The sequence below is a fragment of the Lagopus muta genome, chromosome 7, assembly GCF_023343835.1.
Source record: "Lagopus muta isolate bLagMut1 chromosome 7, bLagMut1 primary, whole genome shotgun sequence".
In the NCBI taxonomy this organism is placed as follows: domain Eukaryota; kingdom Metazoa; phylum Chordata; class Aves; order Galliformes; family Phasianidae; genus Lagopus; species Lagopus muta.
In genome coordinates, this window is record NC_064439.1 from 6381756 (window position 1) to 6396008 (window position 14253).

The 14253-nt window shown below is 42.1% G+C and overlaps 1 protein-coding gene across 4 annotated transcripts in view; it reads right to left on the bottom strand.

The window, feature by feature from the left end:
• The window catches only part of XYLB (xylulokinase), a 159801-nt gene that overhangs the window by 134117 nt on the left and 11431 nt on the right, over positions 1 to 14253 (bottom strand). For all 4 annotated transcript variants that reach the window (XR_007378216.1, XR_007378215.1, XM_048951517.1 and 1 more), the window contains exons 2-8: positions 12122 to 12498; positions 8993 to 9075; positions 8036 to 8105; positions 6863 to 6943; positions 4831 to 4917; positions 3317 to 3445; positions 1932 to 1997 (exon numbers count right to left, since the gene is read on the bottom strand). Coding sequence is in view for 2 of the 4 variants with exons in the window: in XM_048951517.1 (XP_048807474.1) it covers positions 1932 to 1997; positions 3317 to 3445; positions 4831 to 4917; positions 6863 to 6943; positions 8036 to 8105; positions 8993 to 9075; positions 12122 to 12166 (561 nt within the window). In the remaining 2 variants the exon portion in view is untranslated. The remainder of the gene's footprint in view (positions 1 to 1931; positions 1998 to 3316; positions 3446 to 4830; positions 4918 to 6862; positions 6944 to 8035; positions 8106 to 8992; positions 9076 to 12121; positions 12499 to 14253) is intronic.

Consider the following 14253-nt stretch of genomic DNA (forward strand, 5'->3'; position numbering starts at 1 on the left):
CGGGGAAACAGCCACACACACTGGTCAACCTGGAGTGCAGGTCTGTAAGGCAAGGCTCTGACAACACCTCCATCTGAACTCTTACCATGCCAGCAGAGATGACAGATCTCCTAGGATTTACTTCCAGGAATTGGTAATCTGAACTAAATCAGCAACCGCTGCTCTCCCTCAGGTTATGTTCCAACAGCGCATTAGATGCTGCAGGGCTTCTAGCACCAGCTCTAAAATGCCCTGGTCACATAACACAAAACACTGATGCAACATGAACTCACCTCCATTTCAAGTCTGCTAGAGGAACTACGAAGTTAATCAGCTACTGCTGAGCTTTCGGTAGGATCAAGTATTATCTGCCCCCAGAAACTGGCATAAAAGCTAACAAATTCCTTATTGTGCTCTCTAATTCAAAAGAGTTACAATTGTCACCCAACATCTAATCAGAATCAAATCTCTATGAGCCAGCAGTGACAGGGTTTTGTTATTAATGACCATGAAACCACTGCTTCACATGGCATTCAGAGATGTACTATAGCCAGAGTTCAAAAATGTACTTATAATGGCCAGGAAACTTAATGATGCACTTGCTCTTCATGCATCTCTCCCCAGGAATATATCACATTGTGCTTAGATAACAAAGGCCTACCTTCTGCGGTGCCCCAATGGGCACAAGCTGCCTGAAATGGAAGGAAAAGGATGAAGTTAAACTGTGAATCAGCTAGTTTATCAAGCTGACCTAGAGGAGGAAAGGTATCCACCTTCCACATGCTGCTAAAACTATCAAGCTGCTAAGTGCTTCTTGTGGGTTCCTAAGAGCACAGACATTTGTGCTACAACATAGCTTCTTGCACATCCTTTGCTGCCAAAAAGGTGGCATCAGTGCCACCAGCCTTTTGCCTTAGCTTAGTCTGAGCGGTTCTAGTTCCCAGGAACTCACCCCCCACCCTGCCCCTGCCATTAATGCTTCTTTTTCAAAGCTTATTCTTAAGCTTACCATCAACTTGCATTAGTCCCGTTTCATTCCAGCCTTTACCAGCATAAAAAATTATATAATGAAACAAAAAGAAAAAAAAAAAAAAAAAATAGGCAGCAAAATTTGCAATTCACCTCCCCACAAAATCAAATATTTCATGCAGGAATAAGATTTTTAAAAATTATGATCAATGCTAACAAGAACTGCAGTAATGTAAAAGTACAAGCAGTCTGACTTCATAGGTCAAGATGTATGGCATTCTCAACTCACAGGACAGGAACTTCTCCCTTGTTTATATCACATCTGCATGGAAGTTTCACCTTGTTTCAAACCATTTTAGTCACAGCTAGATGCATACTTAACAAATTGAGGTGAAAGAATTTATATAGATTTCTAAAAATTAAAAAAAAAAACAAAACAACAGGAGGAAACTAAACAATGTGTTTCATTCGTAATAACAACCAAAGTTGTTTCCTGCAAGGGAAAAATTTCTGCAAACATCTAGAATTGACTGCAGTTGGTTCCTATGCATATCTGCATGGCTGCCAGCTTTGTATGGCAGAACAACCATACTTCTGTATGCATACAGCCAGTTGTCACTATTAAAATTTCATCTGTATGCTTAGGTGCCCACTCATATTTGAACTGTTATATATACCAGCCTATTGGCACTCAAATAAAAGCCTGTAATAAAACTTACTCCACAAAAGCTAGGATCCAATGGAGCCCACTGTGTTACACCAGCATTCAGGAATTGATGCCCGATTTGCGTTTATCTAATGACTAACAAATCCACAAAAAGTAAAATAAAGAAAAAGTCACAGAATTTTATCTTAAAGCAAGCACAAAAGTAAATATACTTTTAGGGGAGAAAAAAAAAAAAAAGGTGACATCTCCACAAAATTCCACTTAAAAAGATTTTCAACTGTGATTTCCAATAAGTACAAGTTGAAGTTGAGCCAACCTCAGTTTGTGCGTAGACCTCAGGATTCTGGTTGTAAATCTTTGCTATCTGGTTTCCTGTAAAACGCTGAGAAAGAAATGCAAATGCTTAGAAACACAAACCTTAAATGGAGTCAATAATCATTAACTCTGTGTAATGAGTTCAGTACATTGCACTTTGGATATTTAATTTGTCTGATGCATGATGAAAGTCAGTGCACAGCAGGCAATCTGCACTAAACAGGCTATAACACATGGTCTCATTATGAGAATTTTGCTCACCTTTAAAAAAAATCTGAGGAAAAAAAAAGCATTACTATACATAATTTACATTTCAGAAATGACGGTTCAGTGGAATGAATCACTCTTATTACATGCTCAGGAACTAACACTATTGAAATGCTGCCTTCACCTTCTTAAAAAGGTTTAGGCTATCCAACCTGCGTGCCTCTCTGTGAGGAAGGTAAGTGGGAACAGGCAGGAAGTTTTATACTTAAAGAAGCAATATCAGTACAAGATATTAACCGTTTTGAGAAGAACTATTTTTCCTTCATATATTATATCAAATAACTAAAAACCCCATAATACTGATCTTCCAAAACCTTAACCTTTAGTAAGTTAAAAATAAACCGTTAGTAGTATATAAAATCTGATTTCAAACACCAGCTATAAACCTTTCATGATTCAAAACCAGAATGAGAATTCTGGGAGGTTAGAGCCTTACTTTACTGAACTAACAGTGAGAGCATACAGGTGCAAAGATGCCTGCAGGGCAGCCCCACTCCCACTCCATAACTCTTTGTCGTGGTTGTAAGAGAGGGAAGTGCTGGGAAGATGAGATGAGTGACAGAGCACTCCCTGATAGAGTCCCAAACTTCTGAAGCTCACTTTTCTTAGGTTAACACAGCTGCTTGTTAGCCTTCATGGAACATCAAAAGGGCAATCTAAATTACAGAAGTAGCCTAGAGCAGTGATCCCAAAACACTGAGTCATTAACCCCAAGTAAACCTGTAACACAAAGTGAATTGTGATCCCAATGGAAACCTGGCTGCACAGGAGCTCCCAGCAGAGAGCTGGACCCTGAGACTGTAAGTATGGACACTGAACACCACATCTGGGGAAATACAGGCCAAGAGCAACAGCTTAATCCAACTTACTCCTGCACTGCTTCCTGAAGTAAAATTTCCAGTGTTTTGCCTAATTTTACTTGAGAATTTCCACAGAATAGGATTTCCATGTCTTTCTTCGTGAGCTTACTGCAAAGCATAATATCACTGGAGTTTCTTTAGAAACACTGAATAAAACTGCCTCTTTTATAATTAACAGCTGATCATTATCTGCTGTGATGTGACAGAGTTGGTTTTGGTCACAAGACTCTGCTGAGGACTTTCTTGTCATGCTTCTTACCTCATAGGCTCGAGAACCAGTGATATTTGCTAAGTGCTGTGCTCCTCCCACAGCATTCTCCAGAGCGCTGCACTGCGAAGCTGTGCTAGAATCCATCCAGATGGGGCTGTTACTGACAGCAAAACAAGCCTGGAACAAACAGTATTCTTTAAGAATAACACCTCATCTCTAAGAAGTTCCTACTGAAACAATAACAACACAGCAGACAGAGGAGTCAGCTCACAGGTCGGTTCTCTGATGTCCTCTCAGTAACTAAAGGAAAACAGTATTGGTCAGTATGTCGGCCAGGGGTGGAAAGCCTAACCCAAATGTCACACCTGAGGGAAGCAGCAGGCTTTATCTGCTGGTACATCACACATACCCTGCAGCTGAACGTACTGCAGCAACGTATCTGTACATTCCTTTGGAGGCCAAAGCCCCAGGATGCTTTATACAAGCTCAGACTCACTTTGACAAGCTTCTTCCCTCAACACTTAGATGATCTTTCTAGAGCTCTTCTAACAGATTTCTCTTCACTGACTGGCATAATAGTTAAGCAAAACAATGAGGCTTACCACATCACCAGATAGCATTTTCATTCCCTTTCCAAGATTTCTGCATGAGGTATCTCCAAAATTAATCATTTAATAGATCAGCTTCTACAAATGCCTCTTCTTCAGTATTCGACTGCTGTTACTGATCTGAGATTCATAGAATACCCCAAGTTGAAAGAATCTCACATGGGTCATCGAGTCCACCTCCCAGCTCCACACATACCAAGCAAAATCCAAACTTGTATCTGAGAGCAGCATCCAAAGGCTCCGTGAGCTCTGGCAGCTCAAGGTTGTGCCCACTGCTCTGAGCGAAGAACATTTTCCTGACACAAGCCCTTCCCTCTCATGGCAGGCCGTGTTGGGCCTGATTCACCCCAGGAGATGGCTGCATATTGAAAGGACTTCAAAAGGAAAGCTGTTTTCTCCCTATTTTTCAAATACTAATTTGTCAAGTCTACGTGCAAAACATATCAAACCCCTCACTCCAAAAAAGTACCGAGGTTCAACAAGTATTTGGTAGGAGATTCTGTCCACTTTATCATTTCAGAGCTAAGTGTAAATTTTTATATTTTTTTCATATTTTCTAATGAAAACTCAAGCACTGCAGGGAAACTCTGGTGCAATAATATTCTTCACCATTTGTTCTTTTAATATGGATTAAAAAACCTGCAATATTTACAGGTTGTTTACAAAAATGTTATGTTTAAAGAACAAACAGGCTCTAGCACTGACATTAAAAGATTCTGGGATGCCTACTGGCACCAATAAGCTTTTAAAACAGTATATACTTTCACTCAAGAGAACAGAAAATGCCAGGAGCTCTGGAGCTGAAGGAATAACCAGTACATTTCACTTTACACTGCAGGAAAATGCAACCAGAGAAAACACTTGCATGGAAAAAAAAAAAAAGAAAAAGCAATGCATGAAGACCAGGAAAAGGCCAGTGTAGCTCTCCTTTCAAAGTTCTTGTGTGAACATTACCTTCAGTGACTGATGTAAAGGCAGCTCGGGTGATGCATTCTTTAAGATTTGGATGCTTCCTTTCTTCCAATATACACTTCCATGTTGCTGTAAGAAGTGCAAAAATACAAGTTGGAGATAGTCCCCCAGGATATGAACTTTGCAGCTTGATTTGAATTTGAAGCTCTTAGGGACAGAGAACTCTCTCCAAACTACAAGAAAGAAAATGTACCTTCTCAAACCAAGTGCCTCATATTAAAGGTCTATTTGAGACTGAGCAAACCAGAAAACATAGGAGTTGAGACAAATATGACCTTAAACTACAGCAACTTTTAGTGGAAGCTATTATCACACTACTAACCCATGCCATTAGCTATTTTTTTGAGGGCTCTTCCAGCTGCAGCCAGAGCTGCACACACAATTTGTTCCTGGCTCTACCTGCACAGACCCCAGGTCCTGCAGTCGCGTGCCCATCCCAGCCACTGCTAACCAACTGCATAATACTGAATAAGCTGCTTAACCTCCAACTCTCAGAAGCCTTTCTAATGTCAGACAACTCTAGCTGTTCATATTTAGATCACCCAAAGCAAACTATAAGGCACCATTCAGTTTTCCACTAACGATGAACCTCCCAGGCCCACAATTCTTGACCCACGTTATGATCCAGATGGTATCAACGTTTCTGTTCCAGTTCTGCTGACAACTGAGACCAAAACCTGGCACGCTGGTACGCCTCTGCTATCTGATTGGCAATACAGAGACAAGATTCTTAAGAGAAAAGGAAGAATGACAATGTGAGTTGGAAAGTGGCAGTTAAAAGAAATCTACTCTACCTGAAAGAATCTGAATGTAGCAACCCCAAGTTATAGAAGCATAGAATGGTTTTAATTTGAAGAAAGAAGTTGAAGCAAAGGGAACATTGGCAGTTTGGAAAACCAATTCCTACTTCTGCTTGAGAGAGCTGCACTTTCCTTCCAGTCTCTAACTTCTATTCCACTAAGGAATTCCTAACAAAGCCTTGATGCAGGTTATTATTTTCAGACACTTTGTTCCAGCAAATAATACGTGGAGATCAAAGCAACAATTTAGATTAATTAGCCCCAGATCTACTTAATGAATAACCTAGCTCTCATATGTCAGAATTAGCTATGACTTTGCTGGTTTCCTCACTTTGAATACAATTTTAAAATCTGTGAAAGGTGCAAAAGCTTCCTTGTTTCACTACCAAAGTATTAGGAGACAAGCAAATTAACTAATTATCAGGATGGGTTTATAAATCTGAAAAAAATAAACTAAAAATGGCAGAACAAATCATGGCAAAGGCAGAATATTTGTCCTCACTGCATCAAAGGCAAATCTCTGTGCTAATCAATAAAAACCGTGCTCAACAAGACTTTACTATGCCTTCAGCAACCTCAGCTAATCATTTTCTTTTTTCTATCCTGTTTCTACAAGCACCTAGATATGCACAAAGTTATCCCAGCCACTTCAGATCTGCGTACATAATTTAAACAATAAGAAGCCAGCTATTTATGCACTGTACAGTGCACTTGTTTAGATCAGTAAGTCTCACCTTCCACTCCCATTACCTTCTGTAGATTGCTCCATATGTTTCAGGTTTTAGGCTCCCTTGAGTAACACATCTTTTAATGGCTGCTTAATATGGAAGATTTGATATTACTTGATGTCTTTAAGATCTACCATAATACGGAATGGTTTTAAACTGAGACAGGGGAGGTTTAGGTTAGATCTTAGGAGGAAGTTTTTCACACACAGGGTGGTGAGGCACTGGAACAGGTTGCCCAAGGAGGCTGTGGATGCCCCATCCCTGCAGGCATTCAAGGCCAGGCTGGATGTGGCTCTGGGCAGCCTGGGCTGCTGGTTGGTGACCCTGCACACAGCAGGGGGGTGAAAGTAGATGAGCATTGTGGTCCTTTTCAACCCAGGTCATTCTGTGATCCTATGATATAACTATTAAAAGGAAATATATGACTAGATAGTATGCCTTCATTAGAGTTTACGTTAAGAGTGATTTCTCTTTGTATGAACTAACCTGGCCAGCACCAGACAAAGCTCTGACTTGAGAGAAGTTAAATCCTGAAGACTTCATCTTTTCCAAAATCATATCCAGAGCCTACAAGAACAAACAGAATCAAGAATGACAGTAACGAGATACCAAATTATGCATACTCACAGGCCTTGGGATTAAAGAGTAAACTCATGTCATCACTTGTAAGAGTTCATTGGCAGGTAATGAAAAATTAGCTAATGACAAATTAGCTAATGACTATGGATTTCAAGAAGCCGCATACATTAATTTACTAAGTAAGAGTCCATAAAAGGAAAGTTGAATCACAAAGAGGAAAAAAAAATATTTAAACTAGCTGAATCACAAAGAACCACTCTTTGAAATCTAAATAAAAGGAAGATTTAATAAATTCCAATTCATTTAAAAGCAACTATTAAGAGAGCCAGATACAAAACACCATTAACTTTTTCCGTTCTTACTTTTGGAAATCTATGACATTTTTCATGGTGTGCAACCTACAAGTCATCCTACAGGATGCTGAAAGGCAACCTCATTATCACCAACTCCAGCATCTGCTGAAAGTACATTTTTGCACTGAAGTGCCTAGGTTACTTTAGCTCTATTTTACTCAAATTTAAAAGCAAAAAATCAATCTGTTTTTATTTAAGCTGATTCAGATCTGCATTTCTCAGACTTTCTTGATAGATGGACCACCATAATGCTTCAAAATTTCCCAAGAAACCATTATCATACACTAATTTAATAAATAAACTGTTTATTATGTTTCTACAGACCACCTGCAACCAATTTACCAAATCTTCTTGTATTATCAGACAGAACTGCTGTTGATCACCAACTGGGAATTCTGTGACCTTTTAAATGTCTTTAACTATTCAAATCACAACAGCACCATGCGAGAGCAAGAGTTGCAGAAACTGCTTTCAAAACAGCAGACAATGTTATCTGTATTTCAAAATAAATGCCAGTCAAGATGACTGGGAATTACTAAATAAATTGCTCTTCAACCACTTGCCATTTGAGACACAAATCAGTTAGCAAAGTTCATTCTAAAAAGACAGTGCAACCTGGATGCTGCACAACCACAGTAAAGCGAGGCAAAGCTTCTTATAACAGAAAGGAAGCTGAACCACATACTACAAATACTCCCAGAAGGCTGACATAACAGCTCATCCATACCTTGACCCACATTAGCACAGGAGAAGTGACTGTCAGTCGGTCACTGTGAACGTGGGCTCCACCTTGAGTCCTAAAAATGGAAAAATGGTATTTTCTTCATAAATTCAGTACATTTTTCCCCATCAAGCAAAGTTTTTCAAGTTCATTAATGACTAAAGAGAGCTTGCAGTGTTGTTTGGGGTTTTTCTTTTTTTGTTAGGAGCAAAGAAAAGATCAGAGTTTGAAAGCTGAAAAAGGCCAGCTCTTAGGAAACAGCATTAGAGAGAGACCCAATGCTAAAGCAAATAAATTGCAAGGAAGGACTTCGGTCCTGGTGTAAGATCTGTGATAGACTCTAGTGCTGATGCTGCTCATGGGCTCCACACAAGTAACAGTTATCTTTAAGTTTCCTAACTGTCACCATTAGTGACTTAAATCTAGAAGATGAAACTCAGTTTTTTGCTGTAAGCAAATGTATTTTGCTGACACTTATGACCATAGCGGATGGAATTTGTAAATTCTCATCTATAAATCAGAATTTATACATTCTAATGTGCCATTGGGAGCCACTGAATCTGTCTTCAAAAGCCTTTTAGAAGTTCCTCTCATGCAATTTATTCACTGTTATCACAGCATTCCATCCTGACACAGAGGCGGTGCTTCTGTGTCCAAAAAGAAACAGCCGCCTGTTAACAGCAAAAGTCCCAGATGAGAAAATATACATTGGTTAGTTTACACATAATGCCTTAGGGTGAGAGGGTCTTTTTATTTCCTCTTTCACCTCTGGGGAATTCTTGCCATACTTACATATCAAGCAAGGTAAGGGCACAAACTTCACTTGTGAAGTACAAAACACAAATGCAGCATAACTGCTTCCATACCTCTACACATACCAACGAGAGCAAAGCAGGCAGACCTGTCTCAATAGTCAAAGTTCTAAACGAGATTATCCAAGTAAAATACAAAAAAAAAACTTACTTAAATTCTGGAAGGTCTTTATCAAAATTAACATTATCCTCATAAATGACTCTCAGATGTTCATCAATAGCAATGACTTTCAGCTAGAAGAAATAAAACAGGATGTTAACAAAAACCGTCCAGCAACATAATTAGATAGCACTGGTAATTCATTTATAGTAACTCAATTCTCACAGATAAAAAGGGAAAGAAGATCACCCCAATCCATACAAATGACTATAAGTACGGACACAATTTTACATGAAACAAGTCATTGTGTGAATTTACAGCATGTCAGTTACCCAGCAATGTGTAAATGCTTGCATTTTCCCCTACACTTTCTCTCTCTCTTTAATTACACTAGAATAAGATGCTACCTAAAAGAAAAAACATTAAATGAGATACACCATTCCCACCTTGCACCACAGTAACCAATCCATCCAAGGAACACAGTATCTTAGATTAAACACGTTGTATTTTCTGTGTGTTTTTCTTAATAGCCTCATCTTCAGTGATAGAGCTGGAGCACGTCCCCTATGAAGACATGCTGGGGGAGCTGGGCTTGTTCAGCCTGGAGGCTGCGGGGTGACCTCATTGCAGCCTTTCAGTACCTAAAAGGAGCTTATAAGCAGGAGTGGAGTCAACTCCTCAAAAGGGTAGATAAAGGCAGGACAAGGGGAAATGCTTTTAAGTTGAAGGAGGGAAAATTTAGGTTGGATATCAGGGAGATCTTTACTATGAGAGTGGGGAGGTGCTGGAGCAGGCTGTCCAGAAAGGAGGATAAGGATGCACCATCCCTGGAAGTGTTCAAGGCCAGGTTGGATGGGGCCCTGGGATAGCGTTAAATATGTAGGTTGGTGACCCTCCCTCTGTCTGGGGGGTTAGAGATTCATAATCCTTGAGATCCCTTCTAACCCAAGCCATTCTGTGATCCCTTGATTCTGCAATATTATCCAAGAACTTTGCAGACCTTTAGAACACTTTGAGGATCTTCCCTCAACCTCTACACAGGGAGTAAGCTGATCTCCACCTGGCAAAGCTCAGAAGACATTACACAGCTGCACACTTAGCTTCTGCAGCCAATGGAAAGCAACATCCCAATCTCAAGTCCATCAGGCTGAGCTTTCTTGCAAGCACTGGCTAGGAGGTACCAGAGAGTTTCCCACTCTAGCTTTTGTCAAGTTTAACTAGTGATGAAGAAAAACATTAACAGCCTCAAATAAAAAGCAAGAATGTAGTTCATGTCCTGCATTTTAACAAAGGAAAGAACGCAAGCTGCTGCTAAACGAACAGACTGAAAAAAACCTACAAAGATCGTCATCTCAAAGAGCCGTATTCAAGTAACAAAGCCATCGCATTTGGGGGTGGGTTATTTAATTTTAGCCATATTAATGTAGGGCCTCATTTATGCACTACCACCACTCATTACCAAGTTGGTGCACTGTGCTAGCTTTAACATAGCTCTGACCAGCTGCAGCTTAATTGGCTTTCTGCTTGCTATGTTCTCCCTTAAAAATAATCAACTTAATATGAGTAACCTGCATATGCCTCTTCAGCACAGCCATAATGAAGTGACTTAGAATCATAGAATCACCAAGGTTGGAAAAGACCTAAAAGATCACCCAGTCCAACCGTTCACCTATCACCAATAGCTCCTACTAAACCATGTCCCTCAACACAACATCCAGTCTTTCCTTGAACACCCCCAGGCTCGGTGACTCCACCACCTCCCTGGGCAGTCCATTCCAGTGCCTGACCACCTTTTCTGAAAAGTAATACTTCCTCATGTCCAGCCTGAATCTCCGCTGCCGTAGCTTGAAACCATTCCCCCTGGTCCTATCACTAATGACACGAGAGAAGAGGCTGACCCCCAGCTCACTACAACCTCCCTTCAGGAAGTTATAGAGAGCAATGAGGTCTCCCCTGAGCCTCCTCTTCTCCAGGCTGAACATTCCCAGCTCCTTCAGCCTCTCCTCATATGGCCTGTGTTCCAGACCCCTCACCAGCTTTGTTGCCCTCCTTTGAACACGTTCCAGGGCCTCAATATCTTTCTTGCAGTGAGGGGCCCAAAACTGGACACAGTACTTGAGGTGCGGCCTCACCAGTGCTGAATATAGGGGAACAATCACCTCTCTGCTCCTGCTTGCAACACTGTTTCTCATGCAAGCCAGGATGCCATTGGCCTTCTTGGCCACCTGGGCACACTGTCGGCTCATGTTCAGCAGAGCATCAATCAATACCCCCAGGTCCATTTCCTCTACGCAGTCCTCCAGCCACACCACCCCAAGCCTGTAGCGTCGCCTGGGGTTGTTGTGGCCGAAGTGCAGGACCCGGCATATGGCCTTGTTGAAACTCATCCCATTGGCTCCAGCCCAGCTCTCCAGCCTGTCCAGATCCCTCTGTAGGGCCTCGCTACCCCCAGGCAGATCCACACTTCCAGCCAATTTGGTGTCATCTGCGAATTTACTGAGGGTGCACTCGATGCCCTCATCCAGGTCATCAATAAAGATATTGAAGAGGACAGGCCCCAGCACCGACCCCTGCGGAACACCACTCACGACTGGTCACCAGCTGGATTTGACTCCATTCACCACCACTCTCTGTGCCCGGCCCTCCAGCCAGCTCCTTATCCAGCCAAGAGTGTACCCATCCAAGCCTCTGGCTGCCAGACTTACTTGCATACCTGCTAGTTAAACAAATTTGGGCAGTATGGTTGACACCAGACTATGCTGACAATTCCAAAACTGAGGAATTCCAGAATTCCCAGCAATTGTAAAACCCTCAGCATTAAAGCGCACAGTTCTACCAACGCTGATTTGGTCACCTGGGCCAAAGGACAAGAGGCAGAGGAATGCAGCCCGGTTCGTACGTGCAAACAGACAAACAGCAGCAGCACATCGCTAGAAGAGGTGGCCCAACAACCTTACGCAGGCAGATGGAGGCGTGCAAAGGCTGGGCGGATATACAGCAGCCTGTGCTCTACAGCAGCCAGCAAGAGGCAGTGTTCCCGACTCGGGAAGAGGAAGCGCCGAATTCCCGGGGAGCAGCACGGCACGGCCCGTTAAGCGCGAGCAGCCGGCTCCAGCCCGCAGGAAGCAGCGGCGGAGCCGCGTGAGGAAGGAGGGAAGGGAAGGAGGAAACCTGCGGTACCTGCTGCGTGCTGAAATCCCATCCCAAGAAGCAGGGGGCGGCCATGTCGAACCCCGCCGGGCAGGGAAGCGGCGGCCTTAAGCCCGGCCTTCCCCCGGAACGGAGCTCCGCACCGCAGCGGCTGCTTAAAGGTGAACCCGAGTTAATGAGTGTTCGGCTGAGGCTGGGCGAGCAGCGTCAGGTTCTGTGAGTCTGCAATCAGGGAAGGTCCAGCTGGACAAAGCTGAAGCACCGATCTGTCTGAAAGCGAAGGCGTGTCGAATGGTCACCCGGTTTGTAGTAACGCTTCTTTAAATCACAGGATTGCAGCGGTTGGTGCTGCTGAGATTCCTCTGTCCACGAAGAGATCGGGCTGGGTGGATCTTACTGCATGTTTCCTATAAATAAGGGCAGATATGGAATTGGAAGGCTTGAAACGCTCCTGTTTTCATTGTACAGTTGCTCACAAAAAAATAAATAAAAATAAAAAATTGAAGTCAGAGAATCACACACAGGCCTGTGTTGAAAAGGACCGCAGTGATCATCTCGTTTGAACACTCCTGCTATGTGCAGGGCCACCAACCACCAGACCAGGCTGCCCAGGAAAGTCAGCCCTAAAGAAAGCCACAGGAATGATGAATCGCTTCGGAAAGAGACAGCTGTGCAACTTTCAAAAGAAGGTGTCAGTACTGAAAAAGGAAGCTTTTTCAGGAAAAGTACTGAAAAAGGATTAATAAATTATATAAAGCAGTCTTACATCGTGAGAATGTCAGAATCAATTCCGTCCTTCAGCAATGAGATCATCCAGTGGTCAGACTGCTCTGTGAAATGCTTTGCTTTAAACAGCACAGGAAAGTTATAGGATTGGGATAACAGCCCCAGTGTTATCAGATCTTAAATTATTGTGGAAGAATGCATAAGAATTCCACAAGGACAGAATGGGAAAGTTAATTATGCTACTTTTACTGTTAGGTCTTTCTAATGAAAATCAGGATGTTCTCAGAACCTCATTCTGTCTTTCTTACACCTCATCCCAACAGGTCAGCATTCTCCCAGATTTAATTGCTTCTGTATGGAAAATTGACATTGCAGCTTTTCTTTCTGTGTTAAGGCTTATGCTGGCGGTCATTGCCATAACCTCTAAAATCATTTCATGAAAGCAAACAAGGATTAGAGCTGTGTTGTTATCAGTGAAGTTGCATTCATGTGCCACTGATGTTTTGGTACTGACGAGTCCAAAATTTCCAGAGAGCATGGGCAAAATGTCACCATCACAGATTAACAGTTTGAGGCACAGCAAAGATTAATCACTCACAGCACGTATATACAGTAAAGGGAAAAGTGGGCTTTTTCCCCTTTTCCTATTAACCAGCTTCTGCAGTTTTGCACAGACCTGCTATAACAAAGGAGCAATACTGCTATGCTTTAGGCCTCTAGCTGTTCTGGTAAATTTTAACTACTCAGCTAACTAATGATATTGATTTCCCCCCCAACCTAACTACTGTGCTTCAGTATCATCCCGTCATCTGAAAGGTGCCAAAAAACTAGGGAACAACGAGACCAGACCTTTGTTTGATACTAATTAGCATTACCATACTGACTGTTGTCCTGATGGATGTGGGCTACATAATTGAATGGTAGGTGAAAGTATTTACACCTTCATAGGAGAAGTCCACAAGCTGCTTCAATGCTACCCATCCTTTTGCTTCCAGCAGATTTGGGGCCTCTACCTACTTAAGTAGCTAGACAGCCAAATATTCTCCATCCCAAACAAGTACTTCATATTGGTACATCAGCAAAGGTTGGCTCAGCACAAACAAGACAGCATTACACGTAGTGCATGCACACAGCTGATATCCCTACAACTAAGGCAGTCCATGTTAGACCTAGCATTGTTAGGCTTGGTGGCACAACTGCTTTTTCCCATAAGAAATCTTGTGGGTCTTTAATTAACCTCAGAAACATCAAAGTGTGCTACGTTGGGTCAGATGAATTTCTGCCTATTTGCCAGCCAGTCTCACAGTCATATGCAATGCTGCTAATTAAGTGGGAGAATGTTTACAGTTCTATGTAACGTAACAATAATACTCCACCTTAAGGAAAAAAAAAAACACCTCAGTGTGAGCACTAGAGCTGCCTTCTGGAAAGATACC